The 19,642-nt window shown below is 45.2% G+C and overlaps 1 protein-coding gene across 4 annotated transcripts in view; it reads left to right on the top strand.

Annotated features, from left to right (window-relative positions):
• Positions 1-19,642, top strand: part of CD99L2 (CD99 molecule like 2) — a 56,073-nt gene that overhangs the window by 20,103 nt on the left and 16,328 nt on the right. Inside the window, exons 1-7 of one of the 4 annotated variants that reach the window (XM_088664457.1) lie at positions 7,319-7,537; positions 11,822-11,887; positions 12,138-12,176; positions 13,750-13,842; positions 16,069-16,146; positions 17,395-17,487; positions 19,263-19,298. In XM_088664457.1, coding sequence (XP_088520583.1) covers positions 7,453-7,537; positions 11,822-11,887; positions 12,138-12,176; positions 13,750-13,842; positions 16,069-16,146; positions 17,395-17,487; positions 19,263-19,298 — 490 coding nt within the window. In that variant the 5' untranslated portion in view covers positions 7,319-7,452. Of the gene's footprint in view, positions 1-7,316; positions 7,538-11,821; positions 11,888-12,137; positions 12,177-13,749; positions 13,843-16,068; positions 16,147-17,394; positions 17,488-19,262; positions 19,299-19,642 lie in introns of those variants that run through there. The other 3 variants (XM_035113263.3, XM_088664458.1, XM_035113264.3) reach the window with 3 other exon arrangements.

The raw sequence follows: 19,642 nt of genomic DNA, 5'->3' as shown, positions 1-19,642 counted from the left end.
ATTCATATGGCTGCATTGGACAAGAAATTATTGTAGCTGTCAATCAGTTAAAGGATTTTTTAGTTGATTAATCACCTGCATTTTAAAGGAAAATGTATTGTCATAGAATCATAGATTTGTAGAGTTGGAAAGGGCCAGAAGGGTCATCTCATCCAACCTCCTGCAATGCAGGAATCTTTTGCCCAATGTGGGTCTGTCAAACCCACAACCCTGAGATTAAGATGAAGGAAGAGCAATATAAGGTGACAATTTAGTAAGCAAAGTTCATGGTTTGATGGAAGGGTCTTTTTTCTTTTTCATTCTTTTTTGAATCCTAAATTACCTCAAATAGGAAATTAGTATCGCTCTACTCTCAGCTCCATTATAAAAATCTGTCCTTGGTGGATTTCATCAAATGATGCTGTAACAGTTTATTAGTCGACTCTAGTTTATTGCAAGGGTGAAGAATTTATGGATGTTGTTGGAATCCCATCTATGGGTGGGTGTTGTACATTCTCTTTTAAGTGTTTTCAGTGCTGTTTTTAATAGCATTACTTGTTTAACTGGTGTGGTTTTTTTTTAAAGAATAAATTGTGCGTTTTTAGCTGTATTTATTTTAATTCATGCTGTGAGCTGTCTTAGGTCCTGCACTGCGAGAAAGGCAGAATATTAAATAAATAAAGAAAAATAAAATCAGCCCCAGCCAGCATGACCAATATTCCAATATTATGAGAGTTGGAGCCTAATAATATCTCGAGGGCTACAGACCCTTCATCCCTAAATTAAAGTTTTCAGCTCTAAAAATTATTTAAAAGCATTTGTCTTCAAGGCCTTGTTTAGATTTAACACTAATCTATGTTACACGAATGAGCCTTGGGCTAGTGGATTTCCATTTCCATTTTTTATTAACCCTAAAGTGTGGTTAGTCTTAACACCGTGGTTTGAAGTTGGCTTGTTTTAGTCAACTATAATTGTGATTAATCAGTTTGTTCAGACACAGTGCTAAGCTAATTGTATTTAAAGCTTTAATTAGTTTGGAACCAAGTTATTTTAGCAGGCATGTATGAAACTGCTTGGGGATTAAGATCTACCTCGAGAATCCATGCTGGTAAGCCTGCCAGTAGGGTTGATCCAGTCAGCGGGCACGATGACCCGTGGCCTTTTCTGTGGTGACCCCTAAGGTTATTGAACTCCTTACCCCATGAAGGCACAAACAGCCCCCATGCAATAAGTGGGTTAGAAGACTCATTTATTTTCCAAAGGCATTTAATAATAGAAAATATCAACAACAACAACTTATATATACTGTAAATACCATTTCAATCAAATAATCTAAAATATTCTTAATTGATAAAATTGGTATGCCAATTTTTTGCAGTATTTTTTATTTTTAACTGAACTGCTAGCTTTTAAGTACGTGTTGCAGTCTTTTCCTATTATTCATGTGTATGTGTTTATTATGAGATGTAAGCTGCTTTTGATGCTTAAAGAGCCAGCCTACATAAAACTGAATAAATGTGCACAGCCGTGAAAATGATCTATCTGTCTGAGTTTTGATGCTCTGTTAAGCAACCACCATGCTGTCATGTGGCATCCAAAAATGACCATGGCCGCCTGCATTTTGCTTCCATCCTTCCCTTGAGGATGTGAAACCCAGGTTTGGCTGCTATCACTGCACCCTGCCTAATTTCGATTCCTGAAGCTTTGTGAGAGACAGAGAAGCTACTTCTGTTCACGTGAACTGCTGAGCAGCTGTGTCTTCTGTCTTGGCAGACAGCATCATGCAAACCATCAAGATAGCGTCTGCAAGGCTGAAAGTAGGGCAAGAAACCGGGGGGGGGGGGGAGCCTTTTCTTTCTTTTTTCTCTTTATTGCAAACGAGGGAGACTGGGCCTGCCACAGTTTCCTTTGTAACAGATTGCTCTGGCTGGCTGGAGGAGCCTGTCTGCTTAAGCATGGAGAGGCTGCTTTTTACAAACACGGAAGCTTGCCTTTGAAGTTTTCTGAATTTCTCCTACGTCTCTTTTCCACTGTCACGGCCACCTGTTTTCTCTGTGGTGGAAGAATGAGATGGGTGGGTGAAAATTCCACCCCCTGCAATTGGGTCACACCTTCCTTTCTAGGAAAACTGTTTTGACAGAGGTCTGCTCGTTATTAGCTAATCTTGCACCTTATGCGCAGATGTGCAGGCAAATTGTGGTTTTCATCAGCAGCAGCCACAATTCCATGCAGTGAATCCAGGCTGCAGTTTGACCAGAGAACACAGAGAGAATGGGATGTGGCATTAGGCGTGGAATTCAGATACTGTATCCCTGTGTTCATTTTGTCCTGAACACATGTAACCGGTCCTTAATATTGCAAAGATGTTCTTGCCAGCTGCAGCATTAGAAGCTAGGGAGTTGGCAGAAGAAATTTTTTCAGGGGCTAGGCTTCAGAGTCCTGCTCTTTTCCCAAAGTTAGCAATAACAGAATGGACATTACAAACAAAAGGGCAGCATATAGTTCCTTACATTTTCCATAATTTAACAACAACAGTAATAATAATAGCAACAACAACAATAGAAAAGAAGAAAATAGTAAGACATATCAGGGCATATTACGACAGCAAACAATGGCATATAGAAACTAGAGACATGTAAGCCAGGGGAGGGTTGAAAAATTAGGGGGGGAGAGAACCCACCCTTTGTCTGTGGGTGCTTAAATTTTTCATTGAAAGATAAAATGGGAAATGATATAGGCCAGAGCAATCCAAATCCCAAGATACAGTGACAGACATTCTTCCAGAGAGAAGAGGAATGTCAACTATGGAGCCTCTCCTGTGCCCATGGAAAATTGGGCAGGCATAGGTCCACTGCCAGCTGTGTTTTGAGTGATGGCAGCTGTCATTAGGCCCCCAAAGGGGTGGAGCTGTAGTTCAATGGTGGAGCATCTGCTTTGCATGCAGAAGTTCCCAGGTTCGTTTCCCAGCAGCATCTCCAGGTAGGCTGGGAATGACCCTTTCCTGAAATCCTGGAGAGCTGCTGCCAGTCAGAGTAGACAGTACTGAACTAGATGGGCCATTGGACTGGCTCGGTATAAGGCAGCATTCTAGGTTCCTATGTGGGCATGGTGCCGATTCTCCCTACTGTCTCTTCTTTCCTGCGCTTACTTACCGTGACTGCCTTTCCAATCAGTCTAAAGCCTTTTGTTCCTTTTGACTCTCCCCGTTCAATGGGGATGCCTCTCTTTTCACCCAGTGTCTGGTCCTTCTATTCCAGGCAAGAAAATATTATGTCATATTGCCCTAAACACAGCTTAGATCTGCCCCACACCCCTACACCCACTTTCCTTTTCAAGCAGGTGTACTGGGGGAACTCCGATGGCTCAGTGACACAGAAGTTGCTTTTGCATTCAAAGGACGCAAAGGTTCATTTCTCAATGGCATCTCCAGGGTAGCGCTGGGAATGCCGCCCTGCTTGAAATCCTGGGGGGCTGTTGCCTTCCAGTCAGTGTACTAGCCATGGGACTAGATAGGCAGACAATTTGATTAGGTATAAGTCTTCCTGTGCTCCTATACAAGCGAAGCATTGTGTGTGTGTGAGGTGAGGCAAAGGCAGGCTTGAATGTGCTGGGTCCAAAGCTCATCTATTCTCTCAAGGGGCCCCAGGATTGGGCCCATTACCGATGCCAGCCTAGAGACTTGGTTGGGTGATTTCTCCTCCCCTACTGGGGGAGTTTATTGATTGTTCTTGTTCTGTATAATGCCTTTAAAGACAAATAAACAATTAAAAGAGAAGTTTAGACCAGCTAATTTTACACTGGTGGAAAGTCTCTATCCTGCTAGCCAAATTTGGCCCACCAGACTGTTTCCTCTGAAACCACAGCCACCTGCCCCGCACCTGATGTAATATGTGGGGCAGGTAGACCTGTATTGTAGGAGGTTGGACTAGATGACCCTTAGGGTCTCTTCCAGCTCCACAATTCTATGATGCGGGTGCCTCTGTGGGTTAAACCACTGAGCCTATCAACTGATATCAGAGGCCACTAATTAAATGCAGCAGCTACTTACTGCAGTCCAGCAAAACTCAGGCATTAGAGAGTCAGCATATCTCAGGCAAAACTTAAATACAATAAAATACTAAACAAAAACTAAAAGAAGCTGCAGAGTTTTCTCTGGTGAGGTGGTGGCCTTGAACCGGAATCTGGAAGTCCAAATCCAGAGTCTCACCTGGTATCATTTCAAGGCCCCACCAACCCACCGAATTTACCCTGCAAGAATCTGGCCCACAGAGCCAAAAAAAATTTCCCCACCCCTGATCTAACAAAGTAAATGCAATTGAATTAATCACCAAGGCAGTTTACAGAAATGCAAATCCAGTTGCAAGACATTCCTGACAGTGCAATCCTATGCATACGTGCTCAGTAGCAAGTCCTGTTGAAATCAGTGGGCCTTGCTGTGCTTGATAGGGATTGCATCCTAAGGACAACACAGTTTGAGTCATTACTGTGCTGCTGTTATCTCCTCAGGTGGTGCAAGGAGTAAGACACAGAAAAAGCTTGGAGAGGCAGGGAGGGGCTTAATCAGGAAGTGGGCACTGCACTCTTTCAAGTGCCTCACCTTTCCCAACCAAGCCCCATTGGGAGACCTATGGCAGAGCACTGGGAAGCATAGTGCAGGTAGTGGGGTCAAGAGCTCACGTGAGTAAGAGGAACAGCTGGAACTCCAGCGGGATAAGGGCTGGGGCAGCCAAGCAGCCAAGGATGGGTGCTGGAAAGAGCAGGGCAAAAGCAGGTTTGGCCACTCACAGTGACAAAGGTATTGTTTGGGAGGAAATGGTGCATGGGGAATGCCAAAGCTGCAGCGATTGGGGGGAGGGGGAAGTTTGGGCGTAAGGCTGAAGGGAGTGTTTGCACTTTTGAGTTTAGCCTCTCTCCCCTCCCCAACCGGCTGCAGTTCCCCAGATGTTTTGTACTAAAGGTGGGAAAGACCAAGGTGGATAAAACACATGTGGATCTGGATCAGCTGGTAGATATTGGGAGTGCTGGATTTATGTATAAACTAAACAAACTATAGCTTAGGGCCCCATTCTCTTGGGGCGCCAAATTTTTATTAAAGAAAAAACCCCCACTGGATGTACATTTCCAAAATATAAGATTAAAAAATATATATATTGTTATGTGCAAATGGCTTTAGATACCTATTAGGTCCATAAATTACCATATAGCATATATCCAACACAAAAATGACCATTTGTTGTTGACAAAGGACAGCTGGACATATAAAGGGCCTCATTACCTTCAGTAGCTTAGGGCCTCATCAAACCTAAATCCAGCCCTGAATACTGGGATGATTTGCAGTAGCTAGGCAAGGATTTCTGAATTGCAGTTGTTTAGGAAGGGCAGCAGCGAAATGACCCACCCCACCCCAGATCATACTGCTGAAATGCAGAAAGCTTTTGGGTTAATCAGGAATGGGTTTCAGTGTGGAAGGACTGAGCTTTGTTAAGTCCTGGTACTAAAACAACAACAACACCAAATTCCTGGGCTCAGAATTCTCTGATTTGGATTGTGTGACCTATGGCTCCAGTTGATGGATTTCAGGGTTGTAGTTAAAAAAGGACAAAATAGATTGAAGTCTGCCCACCCAGAAACACAGAACTTCCAGTTGGCTGTGCCATCTTCCCCAGTCAGAGGTCCGTTCAGCGGAGCGGACCTCGGTGCTTCAGTGGTGGGGGGAACCGCTCCAGCGCAGTGGACCCCCCAAAAAAGCCCCAAATTGAGCATTTTGGGGACCGATCTCTGGCGGGCGCCATTTGTTGGCTCCCTCCTCCCCGTTTTGCCTCTGTTTTGAGCCCCTGAGAGCAAGGAGGTAGAGCCATGGCGAACAGACAAAGATCGCTAACTCTGACAGCGCAAAGCTGCGTGACTGGGAGACAGCAGTGGTCAATTCTTCCAAAGGAAAAATTTCTACAAAAAGAACAGACTGTGAGTAATTTGATCCATTGGATTTAAATTTGGAAAATTTGGTCACGGGAGAGAGATCCAAAAAACGGGAGTCGATCTCTACCCACTGAGGAACCAGGAAGCAGTAACGTGCCCCGAAATTTTGGAGTGGTTTAAACCTCCAAGGAATGAACCTATATTCCCCTCAGAAGGCAGGGTGAAGGGGGGAAGAGTCTTCTTTTTAACAAAAAATCCCTGCAAAATTCAGCAATTGAGAAGAGCTACATTTTGGTATCTCTTTCCTGCTTTATTGCCTAGGGTACCGGTAGTTCTCACTCACCACAGGCGACTATTCAAGTGGATTTTCCCAGGTTTGCCTCAACCATGAGTAGAATAGCAAAGTCGCCAAATGCTTACTGGTCAGTGGAAGAAAAATCTTTCACTTCAATACTACTCTATCTATGCACCAGAAAGAAAATGAAGGTATCTTAGGGACCCTGGACAAGCAGGAATAAAGTTTCTATTGTGTGTTTTCTGACAGCCAAATATTCAGCTGCGAAAAGGCCAATTTCCAACCCCCCTTCAAAAATAAATAAAAATCCTGACCGTGGTGAAACCCAAGAGCTGTGCTGTTTCTGCTTGCACAACAATGCACAAGTAGCAGTGAATGCCATATTGACAGCCTATTATTGATCCATAAAGGCTTCGCGTGTCTCCGTTAACCTCCATGGGCAAGGCAGAGATGTTGGCTTCAATTAGCAGACAATGCATTATTAATCACAGCCAACTTCCAGGAAATCTCTGCTTAACGCTCTTCCGATGCCCCTCCCCACCAAAAAAATGGCTTCTCTTCTGCCTGGTGCAAAGTGGTAGCAACAGAAGGAGGGGTGTGTGGCATACTGTGCCTGGAAAGCATAGCTCAGTCTTTCAGTGCTAGAGCATATCATTTGCATGCAGAAGGTCTCATGTTTAGTTCCCTGCATCTCCAGTTAAAAGGATCCATAGCAGGAGATCTCTGCCCCTGGAGAGCTTGCTGCCAGTTAGAGTACACAACACTGGGTTGGGTGGGATACAGAGCCTGACCTAGGATAAAGGCCACTTCCTACACACGTAGGTTGAATGGTTGGGTTCTGCCATTTTCATCCATAGGTAGTAGTGTAGTGGCGAATTCAGAAGTGCACACTCCCTTCGTAATGGTCCTGCCACCATGTCTTTCCTCCCACGATGGTGAGTCCTTCCATCGACACCCCCTTCTGACATTATACAATGTTCTAAGCTTATACAATCTTACACAGCAGCAATAATTAGGGACACATTTCAATCTTAAGTGCATAAGCTTGCCATGTGTTGCTTTTCATCTAGATCTGCTATTTTCTGTGCACGGCGAACATAAGCAAATGATTCGGAGTGCTCCAGAATTAACACGCCTGAGAGGTTTTGCCTGGCTGGAGTGTGTCTTTTAATTCTACGAAGGCCTTTGGTTTAGAATCAGAATCGTAGAATTGGAAGGGACCATGTGGGTCATCCAGTACAACCCCCTGCAATACAGGAATGAATGCACCAAACATGAGGTTTGAGCCCATGACCCTTTGGGTTCAGAGTCCCATGCTGTACCAACTGAGCTACGGTATCCCAGGTATGTGCAGATGGAGGATGGAGAGGCTGAGTGAGCAGAAACTGCTGTACAGAGATAATAATTACATTTGATGTTCCAACAACTTTTATCTCTGTCCCCATTGACATATGGCCCTTGGGGAGTTGCTTGGGTGGGAATGTGGCCCTCGGGCTCTATTGTATCTTAAGTTTTTATTGATTTTTTTCCAGGTAAACAGGGTGGAGGGCAGAAAACAAATCCCTCAAATAAACCGAAAGATGTCCCTTTAGTAAATGCTTCCAAACTGAAATGGATTTGATGTTGGTTTCTGTATGCTACCTTTGGACAATAGCCCTTGAGCCGCCTTTCTGAAGCAGCTCCTTGCAACAGTTGCATTCTTCTGTGTTAAAAACAAACTTGTTAATTACATCACCTTGGAGTATAATGAGTCTGTGTTCTTAGCATTTATTTAATCAGAGAGACAGGAAAGGAGAAAGAAAAAGGAGTGTGTGAGGAGAGAAAACCGTTTCTTGCATACAAAATGTAAACTTGGGGTTGCCCCTGGGCTTTTCCCTTTAGCAAGGTTTAAATTGTTTCTATTGATCCTAGGATTAGAAGAAGCGTTGCGGTGGTGTGTCTGTGTACAGACGTTCATTTTGCATCCTCACCAGGCCAAAGTTGGTCTGTTTTTGTAGCTGGCTCCTAAACCATAGCAGCTGCTTTGGTACAGCAAAGCGTCAGATCTGTCCTCTTGACGCCTTTTGCAATTTACTCAGACAAGGATGGGGTGGGACCATGGGGGGCACATTGGTGGATTCAGGCAAGCTGCAGCGATGCTGCTGTTGAGAGATCAGCTCCACTGGCTGCTTCTGCTGCACACTAGCATTCTTTTATAACTCATGTCCCGTTTTCTCAGAAAGCCACCATAGCTTGTCCTCTCTACAGAGTTCCCCAGTGTCACTGCTGAGATTGAGGAGGAGGAAGCCAGCAGGCACTGCTACCCACTGGACTTGGCTGCAAGTCCAAAGGCAGGCAGGAACACAGGAATCTCCCTTATAACAAGCTCAGTACTGCCTACACTGTTGTTGTCATTTAGTCGTGTCCGACTCTTCGTGACCCCATGGACCATAGCACGCCTACACTGTACTCCCTTATAACAAGCTCAGTACTGCCTACACTGGCTGGCAGCTGTCCTCCATGGTTTCAGACAAGGAGTCTCTCCCAGACCTACCTGGAGAAGCCCTGGAGTGTTGAACCTGGGACCTTCTGCATGCAAATCAGATAGCATAGGGCTCTTTTTTGCAATGTGGGAGGGGATTCCCCCCCCCAACCTTACACGTCACATGAGGAAAGGTAAAGCCAGCATGGTGTCATGGTTTGAGGAGAAAACTGGGACTTGAGATACCTAGGTTTCATTTTCGGCTTTGTTTTTATTATGTTGTAAACTGCCCTGAAATCAATAGAATCGTAGAGTTGGGAGGGGACCCAAGGGTCATCCAGTCTATCCTCCTGCAATGCAAGGGCGGTATACCAATTTAATTACTGTAATAGATAAGTAGGGTCAGATTCCCCACTCAGCCATGAGCAGCCAGTGTTGTTGGCCAGTAAGCCCAGTCTACCAGACAGAGTGATCACGAGGATAGAATTGGTTATTGTGGTGGTAGGGATTGCGCCTTATGGCTACAATCCTGTTCGCCAAGGGTGGGGGAGCTTTTGCAGCCCAGGAGCTACACTCCTTTTGGGGGGGGGTGTACCATTCCAGGAGACCGAATGCCACATCAGTGGGTGGGCCCAAAGCAAAGGTGGACAGAGCAAGGAATGTGAGCCTTACTGTTGCAACTGGACCTAGTAGGCTACATCCCAACCACATAGGAGTCAGACATTTTTGCACCCCTCCCCTTCACCCCTGCTCTCTCCCCTCACCCCGGTTGAAATGTCGACATTTGCTTCCTGCCAGCCCCATGCCTTTCCCCATGGTTGCTGGCCTTGTCACTCGAGCCTTAAATTTATTCATGGAAGATGTCAGAGCTCAGGTGGCAGCAGCTAAATCCATTTAGCAGCTGGAATCCGAGGGAAGCCATTTGAATGTTCTTGTTTTTGCGTTAACTTCCGCACGTGCCGAGAGAATGTATGGACGCATAAACGCATCAAAAGCGGATAAGCCAACAGTTTGTAATGGGGAAGTAACAGTAACAATAATAAAAGGCTCCCAAGATGAAGGATTAAAGGTGCATGCTCCCTGTTGCAACCGTCAGTAGAGGGAGAACTCAGACCTGGGGCTTAAATGCGGCCCCTGTGCCTCTTTATCTGGCCCTTGGGACTTTCCTCAGGCCACGCCTCCTCCGCAGACCCCAATCCTCATTTGGTCTGGTCCACAGCCTCACCAAGTGCTTTTGCCTGACTGAATTGTGTCCTTGAACTCTGATACTGTTTCTTCATTGCCCAGATGTAGACTTGCCTTTTACTTGGGAGAAATGTAGCTTGCTTTACAAAAGAGGCACTTTTTGCCTCTGGCCACACCCACTGTTGGTCCCAGGAAGCTTGTTCGCAAGGGAATATGGTCCTTGGGCTGGGAGAAATGGTACCGGTATTTGTCCTACTTTTGCTGTGCTCTAGGCGCTCCAGACAGTGTTGGGGACATCGCAGAACAACGAACAAAGCAGAGTAAATTCACCTCCAATGTACGATTGTGGTACCAAGAATACATTGCAGAATACACCTGTAATAAAGCACCTGTCTTGAGGGGTCCTTGGTCTCTCCCCACAACCGCTTTCTTCATTTCAGCAGTCTGGTTTGGGGAAATAGGTGTGTGTGTGTGTGTGTCTATTGTTAAATAGTCCAGAATCAGAAATCCTTATTTACCGCAAATCACTCAGAGATCTGCCAGAATATCCTTATCTCAATTTTGCCCTCCCTTCCACCCCTTTCAGTGCAAATATAGAATTATTATCTTTCATCTTGGAATGCGTTTTGCTAAAAGATGCAATATTGGCTTGGTGTTGTTTCTCTTTCTCTCTCCCCCCTCCACCTCTGTTTTGTCAGATGATGTGCCAATATTTTTACAGTGTTTTCCCTACAAACATATAATAATAACCAGGAGAACATCTACAGATGAGTGGCATATTGAGAGATGGAAGAATCAGTGGGCTCTGCCTTCACAAACATGAGTGAAGCCCATGCATTTATAGACAAAGAGAGAACCTAAACTCTGACTTGCCCTGCAATTTCACAGTGACGAGATTCTGGGAAAGTGGCTAAACCCAATGGGAAGAGATGGATTTGAAAATGTGTCACAAGCTGAAGCGATCTGGCGAAATGCTGCCTTGCCACCTTCTGTTTTCAATTGATGACCTCCCTGTATTGGTGACATTGGTCATGTAGTGGTTAGAACAGTGGTTCTCCAAGGGTGGCAAGCCTGGTGGGAAGATTCAAGGACAATCAAATAAACATTTAAACGTTTTTGTATTGAATGTCTATACAATCAGAAAAGGTATTCATGCCTCTCTTCAAGAGCATTGGCTATTCTTCTACAGTTCCACATACAGTATTGCAGTGAACAGTGATTTTCAACTCTGGCAAACATGAAAGACCAGAAAAGAGTAAGGCTTCTTTGTGCTGATGAGAAGATGAAAGCTTGTTCTGTCTCAAAATAGACCTAATCTAAATGAGATTACCAAGCAAAACCAAGCTCACATCTCTCATTGAGTCTGTATACCTACTTAAGGTACATATGTAAGAGGCTCGTTTATAATTATATTTTGGGAATGATTCACGTTCTTATATAGCTGCATTGTTTTATACATTCTGGATGTCCTGTGATCACATTCTAAAGTAGTTGTGTTGTATGTTATAAATCGAACACTGCTAGGAGTGGTTTCTTTTTGTTTTCCAATGGATTTATTCCTAATAATAATAATAATAATAATAATAATAATAATACGAGCAAATTTTTATTCTGAAAGTGTGGTCCAGATAAAATTTTCTGAGGATTACTAGGTTAGAGTGTCAGAGTAGGACCTACTCAGCCATGAAGCTTACTGGCTATGTGTGCATGTATGTATTTATTTGTTTATATGCCGCCAACTGACTGGGTTCCCCCAGCCGCTCTGGGCAGCTTCCAACAAATTAAAACACAACACGACATCAAACATTAAAACTTCCCTGAACAGTTGCTGTCTCTCTGCCTGCGTGCCTGCCTACCTCACAGGGTTGTTGTGATGATGCAATTCGGATGGGGAGAGCTAGTATAACTCCTTGAGCTCCTTAACAGAAAGGTGGGATATAAATGCAGCAAATAACTTACCTGTGCTATCTCTTTGTCTCTAGGATATGCCGATGATTTGGACTTCAGTTTAGCGGATGCACTGGATGATGGTACTCCAACAAAACGGCGTAAGTCACCCTTGTGCTGGAGAGAATTGGGTGGGGATAGCAAACTGCATTATATATTGATGTTTTCACAGATGCAGACACCTCCTACAGTTATTTACAGCTTAATAATAAACTCGGTGGGTATTGAACTCAATGGGACTTGCTTTTGAAGACACATGTGCTTGTGCTGTGAGATTCAGTGAACTTTTAATTCTTCATCCAGTTAAAATGTCCTTCCTTCCTTCCCTTCCTCTTTTTGTCTTAACTACAGCTACTCCCAAGCCACCCAAAAAGCCTTCCAGCGGAACAGGTGAGATATTTTGCCATCTCTTATTTATAGCAAAAGAGTGGAGTGAATCAGGGGCAAGTTGCTGTTTGCAGGTGGGATTTAATCATATAGCGGCAAATTCAAGTTCTGCAGTCAAATATGATTTGTAGCTGTTGGCACAACTAACCTGCTTTGCTCCATAGAAAAGAATTGAACTTTCTGCAGTAAGGAAAGTGATGGGGAAATGCATTGGAATCACATTTGCTTGACAAGTCATTGTCTAATCTCCCTGCAAACAAATCAAAATGAGTCCGCGATAAATAGCTGAAAACATCTAGACTCCATACAGACTTTGTGCAAACAAATAATGAGCAAACCCAGAAGGGACCAAAGCCAGGAGAAATTGCTGTTTGATTTAGAGACAACTAAGTGTTTCTGGGTAGGAATGGCAACTATTGATTGCAGGTTGTGGGGTCTGACAGACCCTGGCAAGCCTAGAACTAATTGCAAAAGCTTTCTGTTTCTTTTTGTGGCTGATGCTGGCTAATGGAGTGGTGGGGGCCTCTGGTTGGGTGGTAGGGGCAGGATGAAGAAGTAATGCAGAGAACCAACTGGGCAAAGAAGTCCCAAGGCTGCTACCACCAAAATTGCCACATGGCTTGGTCCTTGCCCATTCCACCTCTCTCACCTGGTGGGGGGGGGGGATGTGGCAATGGAGGAAGCACACGCATGCAGCTCTGCCTCCCCCAATCTCTCGTGTGTGTGAAATGCTGCAATGAATCTGAGTTAATGAATCTGAGTTCAACAAACTTGACTCCTTAGGTGGGCCACTGCCAGGGACTGGCTGGGCAACAAGGAGTTGTGGGAGGTAACAGTTGGGGAACCCCCAAGGGAAACCCCTGAGGAAGAAGGCTCAAAGCCCAGGGGTTGATGGTGGGACACCAAGGAGAGGTCAGAGGGAGAAGATTGGGAGGAGGGCCTGGATGCTGAAGGGGCAACAGGGTTTAGTGAGCAGGAAGAGCCGGTGGCAGAGAACAGTTCAGACTCCAAGCCTGAAACAGAGGAGGAGGGTCAAGGGACAGCTGAAGAATCCAGGGAGTCTTCCTTTTGCTGCAACAAGTTTCCTCCCCTTTGGTCTCCAAGAATGCACAGAATAATTAGGGCAGAACAGAGACCAGAGATGTGCAAGCACAGTTTGAGACTGCTTGGGAAATATCCGGGAGAAAGGTGCCTTCAGTCCTGGCAACTGCTCCATAGCGGCAATACCTACTGGGAAGAGTTGCTGAGCTGTATGCCATTTCCTTGAATAAAGAGTAAACTTCGCTGACAATGGAGCCCTGCATCTTTCTTGCCCTGCAGCTGACTCCAACTTTTACAGCCACACCAGTAACGAAAAATGCTGTCACTGCCTGAATCTCTCTGTGCAGCCTTAGGGAGTCCCTTTTTCATTATGCCATCCCGGCCTGCTTTTCAGGGTTGTTGTGAGGGTAAAATGGGATAAGCCAGGAACTCCTTGGAGAAGAAGAGAAAATACACACAGTGCAGAAAAACCCAACCACCTGTGGTTTATTTGTCTCTCTCTGTGTGTGTGTTTCTGTATTTATCTGTCAAATAGGTGACTTGGATTTGGCTGACTACTTTGACACCCCACCAGAGACGACAACTAAATCAACCAAGGTTACCACTGGTCCTTATCCAAGGAAACCAGGTGAGTCGTTCCTTTCTCTGCTAGGCTTTATTATAGCAGAAAGGCGGGAACCTCCAGATAATTGTTGGGCTCCAACTTCCACCAGCTTTAGCCAGCATGGCGAATGGCAAAGGATGATGGGAGCTGTAGTCCAGCAGCACATGGGGAAGGGGAGGCCCACAGGTTCTCCATCCGTATTTTATAGCAAAGTTTCCTAAACGCCTGAGCCACCTTCACAGGATCGAGAGCCGCAGGTAACAACGTTTAGATTTCTAGGCATTGAGTTACAGGAGGATCTGTCCTGGAGTGTTAATACAAGGGGGCTTGTGAAGAAGGCGCAGCAGAGACTGTATTTTTTGAGAATTTTAAGGAAAAACCATCTTCCACAAAAGCTGCTGCTTGCCTTCTATCACTGTGCCATACAGAGCGTGCTCACGTACGGTTTATGTGTGTGGTACGGAAGCTGTACTTCTCAGGACAGAGCAGGGCTGTGTAGAATTATTAAAAGAGCAGAGAGCATTATTGGCTGCTCACTCACCACCTTAGAACAAATTTACACCACCAGGTGCCATAGAAAAGCACTAGATATATCAAGAGATCCAACGCACCCTGGTCACCATTTCTTTCAGCTCCTGCCATCGGGACGGAGATATAGAACAATGCAGGCAAGAACGAGCCGTCTCAGGAACAGTTTCTTCTCTAGAGCAATTTTGGCCTTAGATGGAAAGCCTGGACTTTGAAGTCATCTTATTTTACTTGTTATTTTGTATTATATTTACTGTTTTTAATTAGGTTTTTGTAATTTTGGATTATGCGGAATGCTTTATCTGAGTGGATGTAGCAACCGAGTAATTTCGTTGTTCCCGCAAGGGGACTATGACAATAAAGATATCTTATCTTATCTTAGGTTCTTCCTGTTGCTCCATTTTGGTTTCTCTCCTCTGTTTCCATCGCTGCTTTTGCTTCTCTCCTTTTCTTTTACTTCTTGGAGGGAGGGGGGGATTATCTGTACCAGGGGTGGGGAACCTCTCTGCCCTTCTAGGAGTTCCCCATTCCTCACATAAGGCTGTCGTCCCCCCAAAAAAACCACGCCCATGTGTCCCGCACCTGATGTCATGTGTCACAACTTCAAAGGAACAATCAGGAGGTTGAAGTGATTGTTCCTTTGCTGGCCCCACACTTTGTTCCAGGAGCGCAAAGCGGTTTCCACCAAAATAGCTGCTAAAAGGGGGGGGGGGCTTCCCCTGGAGCAACAGCATCACAGAGCTGTTTGAATGCCCTTTTTGCAAATAGCCCCATGCTGGTCTTTTGAGTCTCTTGTTCTCTACATGAGGCTGTTTTGCAGAAGAGCTTTCAAGCTGACCCATGCTACTCTTTGAAGTTCTAACAACTCAGGAGTGCAGCGTCACCTGACATTACAGTGATGTCACGTGAATGATAGGTAGTAGGTGGCCTTGCCTACCTGCCAGATTTGTCCTGCTAGGGATCCAGGAGATAAGGAACTGTTCCTGCAGCCAGAAAGTGCAGTTCAAAAGCACGTCAAAGTGCAAGTAGATAAATAGGTACTGCTTCAAGTGGGAAGTTAAACGGCGTTTCCGTGTGCTGCTCTGGTTTGCCAGAAGCGGCTTTGTCATGCTGGCCACATGACCTGGAAGCTGTACGCCCGCTCCCTCGGCCAATAATGCGAGATGAGCACCGCAACCCCAGAGTCGGTCACGACTGGACCTAATGGTCAGGGGTCCTTTTACCTTTAATATACAGATGTGTATATTCTTATTGTCCTGATACACATATAATTGTTAGTAACCTAATATACCGGTATTCTGTGTAAACTCAATCCAAATATCATTGTATTTATTCAAAGAAAGTCTGCATCTATAAGCTGCCCATTCATAGGTTGCCAATGTCATGTTGTCGAGCCATTGATTAAGGGGAATTGTATCTCTGTTCTTCCAGTTCATCAGTTATCAGTCTCTTGGCCACCATTAGGGTGTGTAGAATCCATTTCTGCTGTTTCCATACAATGGTTATATATAGTTCAAGAGAAAATCACCTCTTAAAATCTTAACCCCCACCCCCATAGTGTTTCGTTTATACAGTCCCCTGGCCGTACTTAAGGTGGGTGGGGAGTGAGAAGAGAGCAGCCCCCCTTGGAAGTTGCTTAAATTGCTCCTGCCAATCTTTTCGTTCTTTACCCAGCCGCCACCACTTTCTGAGTCACCTTCCCTTTTGTTCCTCTGTCTTCAGATGAGATCCACTGGAACGTGATGCATACCACCACCAAGCAGCCCAAAACTACCAAGGCTCCGCCCAAGAAGGTCCCAGGTAAGTGACAACCTCTACAGAGCGCAGAAGACACCCATGGCCCATGCCAGTAATGTGTCAAGGGACTTCTTTCACTTTTTCTTTACGGATAGTGTTATTTTCCCTAGGAAGTGAATCAGGTGTGTGATGCTCCAAGGCCTATTCTGGCATACTAATCCACAAAGAGGGCAACCATGGACATCCCCATGCCCACCAGCTTTGCATAAGCCTTGGCCAACATGATAAGAGTACATCCAGGGACAAGGCTGTCCCAAGCCACATCAAAAGAACAGTGTTTCTCCTGCTCCCTTCCTTACCGCTTTGGCCTCAAGTGGGAGGTTGATGGTGCAGACAATGCTGTTGGGTGCAGAGAGTGTATTGCAGTATATGTGCTTTTTCCTGCAGTTTGATCCACTGTTCAGGGCAACCTCTGTGCGAAGTGCATGGCAGGACATAACTGAATTAATTGAAATTGCAGGGAAATATGAAGAGGTCTTTGAATGAATGAATGAACGAACGAACGAATGAAGGAATGAAGAGGTGTATTTATACTTTTCCTCCCTCTAGGTTGGCTTGTGAAAACAAAATAAAATTACAGAACCTTCCCAGTTTGAATTATTAGATTATTATATGCTTTAGAGCAGTGGTTCCCAATTAGCTAATTACTGAGGAACCCCTATACAGTCATATCTTGGGTCACAGACACTTTCAGGCTGCGTTTTTTCGGGTTGCGCACCACGCGAACCCGGAAGTACCCAAACAGGTTACTTATGGGTTTCGGCGCTTGCGCATGTGCAGAAGCGCTAAATCGCACTTTGTGCATACACAGAAGTGCCGAATCACGACCTGCACGTACGCAGACGCGGCGCTGCGAGTTGTGAATGCTGCAGGTTGCAAATGTGCCTCCCGCATGGATCACATTCGCAACCTGAGCACCCACTGTATTTCAAAAGCCAAGCCACGGTCTCCCCTACTTTTGAAAATTTTGGTAACTCTATTTTCCTCTGCAAAGCCATTTTTTGAACAACATGTGGAGTAGCCCCTAATAAGCAAAGGATTTTAGGTATACTAAAAAGACAGACCATAAAATCTGTGATACTACCATGCAAAAGTGACAAAAATTTAGTTGTGGGGGAGGCAAGGGGTGGGGCCATGGACCCCCTGGGTGCGTTCTGCAGATCCCCAGAGGTTCCCGGACCCCTAATTGGGAACCACGGCTTTATAGAGCAACAGATGCATTCAATAGGTAATCCATGTGCTATTTCACAGCCAAAGATCCAATGGATTTCGACTTATCTGATGCTTTGGATGACCACAACCCTGGACAAGGTGGAGGAACACCTAATGTAAATCCTGGTGGAGGTACGTTGATAGATCAGTATTAGCTTTGTGCTTTACTTCTAAATCTTAGATGATTTGGCCAGCATTTTTCTCACAATGGTTGAGCACTCCACTCTCAATGGTGCTTAATGTGCATCAAACCTTGACTCCAGATACCATGCAACTGGGTGACTTGGCTCACATATGGCATTATAATAGGAATTGGGAACCCTTTACAGCCCTGGGGGCCACATGCCAGTGGAGTCTTGTGGAGGAAGGTCTTGAGATGGCCCCTAACTTCCCATAGGTTCTCATAGCGCAAACACCATCAGCCACAAAAAAAATGTCTACCAGGCCAGGCTGCTTGCTGAACGTATCAATGTTAGCAACATATATCTTCTCCCTTCACTTTCCCAATGTTAAAAAAACCACACCTTTTGTACGGTTTCCCTGCCTGGTCACCTGGAGATGATTCTCCAGGAGGCCAAGTGAGGTGCTGTTCACAAGTCAAGCCTAGCCAACCTACATAGGATGAGCGAGTTGACTTGGGTGAGCATCTGTGTGTTGCCTTTCCCTCTGATGCAGCCAGATGCAATGGTTGTGGATGGACCCAGCTTAAAGCGGGAGTGGTGACCCTCTGGGCATTTGGGCCCAGAGAGGCTGATGGAGGAGACCCCACTTATTTCAAGCCTAGAAATCTTAGCCCATAGATTGGCTGAGTTGCTACGGAGGTCCCACTGAGTGATGGAGATTCCCCTTGTCAGCCAAAACTGGGTTGGAAGAATCTACTTCCTTTAAGTCTGCTGTGTTCACACTTCAGCCATCTGTGGGGCGTACTGTATAGGAAGGATTCTTTTCTCATGTTGATGTTACAGCAAACCAAACCTCTGATGTAGGCAAAGTCTTGGGGTGGCAAACAAAACAGGATACCTTCTCATGGCCAAGGTCTGACAGCTCAAAAGGCGTACAGGAAGTCTGGATGATGTGTCCAAGTCATGCTTGAGTCTGCCGTAGGTAGGAGTTGTTGTACTCCCCCACTGCACAGAGAAGGCCCTTAAAATAGCAATGGGAATGGGACACAAATACACATTTTTGCCAAAAGGTAGATCACTGTGACTTCACCTCTGGCTTTATGGCTGTGCTTATTGGTTCATGGGATTCACTGCATGAATCAATGGCACAGGCGTAGTAGAGTGGATGAATAATAGTAATTTAAACAGAGGACCTGTAATAAAATGTTGCAGCACGGAGTGTTGCTGTTCAGGGTTGCATTCCTTTCCTTGCTCCCTGCCCCATCCCAGCAGTCAACATTTTGTGGCCTTAGAGCATGCTTAGTCCTAATGTGGGGCTAATTTGGGGTTCTCTCCCCTCCATTGGGTTTTTCCCCTAAAGGTTTTCCGGACTTTTGCAGGTGATAGGGCTCCCCCAAATCCGCTGAGGTGCTGTTTTAGCAACATAAGTGGTGGTATTCGCACCCTGAACATTGCATATAGAAGAAGTGGCCATGTTGATGCTTTGCTGTGAGAAACAAATGGCCCACAGCTTTTAACCTCCTCTCCCCTTCATATGACCTGTTTGGCCAGATATTTTTCCTTATGGATCATTCATGTCTCCCTTGTTTGTCTCCCTCCACCCTATCCATATAGGTAACACTAGAGAAATAAACAGATGTGTTGGCAGAATGTTCATGTTATTGATACCAACTTGCACTCTTTTTTCCCTAAAACATGCGTAATTTGCTTTCATCGTGTTGCAAAACCTAAATCAACAGCTGCTATTTTCTGTGATCAGTTAATGAATAAAGAATCCTGTTCCAGGCTCGAAAGGTACAGGTGGAAGAGGTGGAAAACCTGGTAAGGAGTCTTGGATGGGCTCCCAGTTGCTACCTTTCCCCTTCCTGTCACAATCCTTTGTTTTCTGCCGTCCACTCCTTCTAAGCACGGAAAATCCATCCTGTTACTTATCTCTGGTTCTGTGCAATGCAATGGGGGCGAGGGGGATTTTAAATGCTGAACGCCTCTACTAATTTTCCCTTTCAATTAGCATCCTCTAATTTTCACATTTATTATTGACTTGGTCAACTTCAGATCTTGTGAGATGGCCATTTGCTGTTCGCTGTGTTACTTTTTCTAAAAATGAAACACTCTAAGAAAAACTGCCATTACGAAATCGAAAACCGGATAGTGATCCATTTTGT

This window comes from Zootoca vivipara, chromosome Z2, assembly GCF_965207765.1.
Source record: "Zootoca vivipara chromosome Z2, rZooViv2.hap1.1, whole genome shotgun sequence".
NCBI classification, from domain to species: Eukaryota; Metazoa; Chordata; class Lepidosauria; order Squamata; family Lacertidae; genus Zootoca; species Zootoca vivipara.
This window is presented reverse-complemented; position numbering and strand designations above follow the sequence as displayed.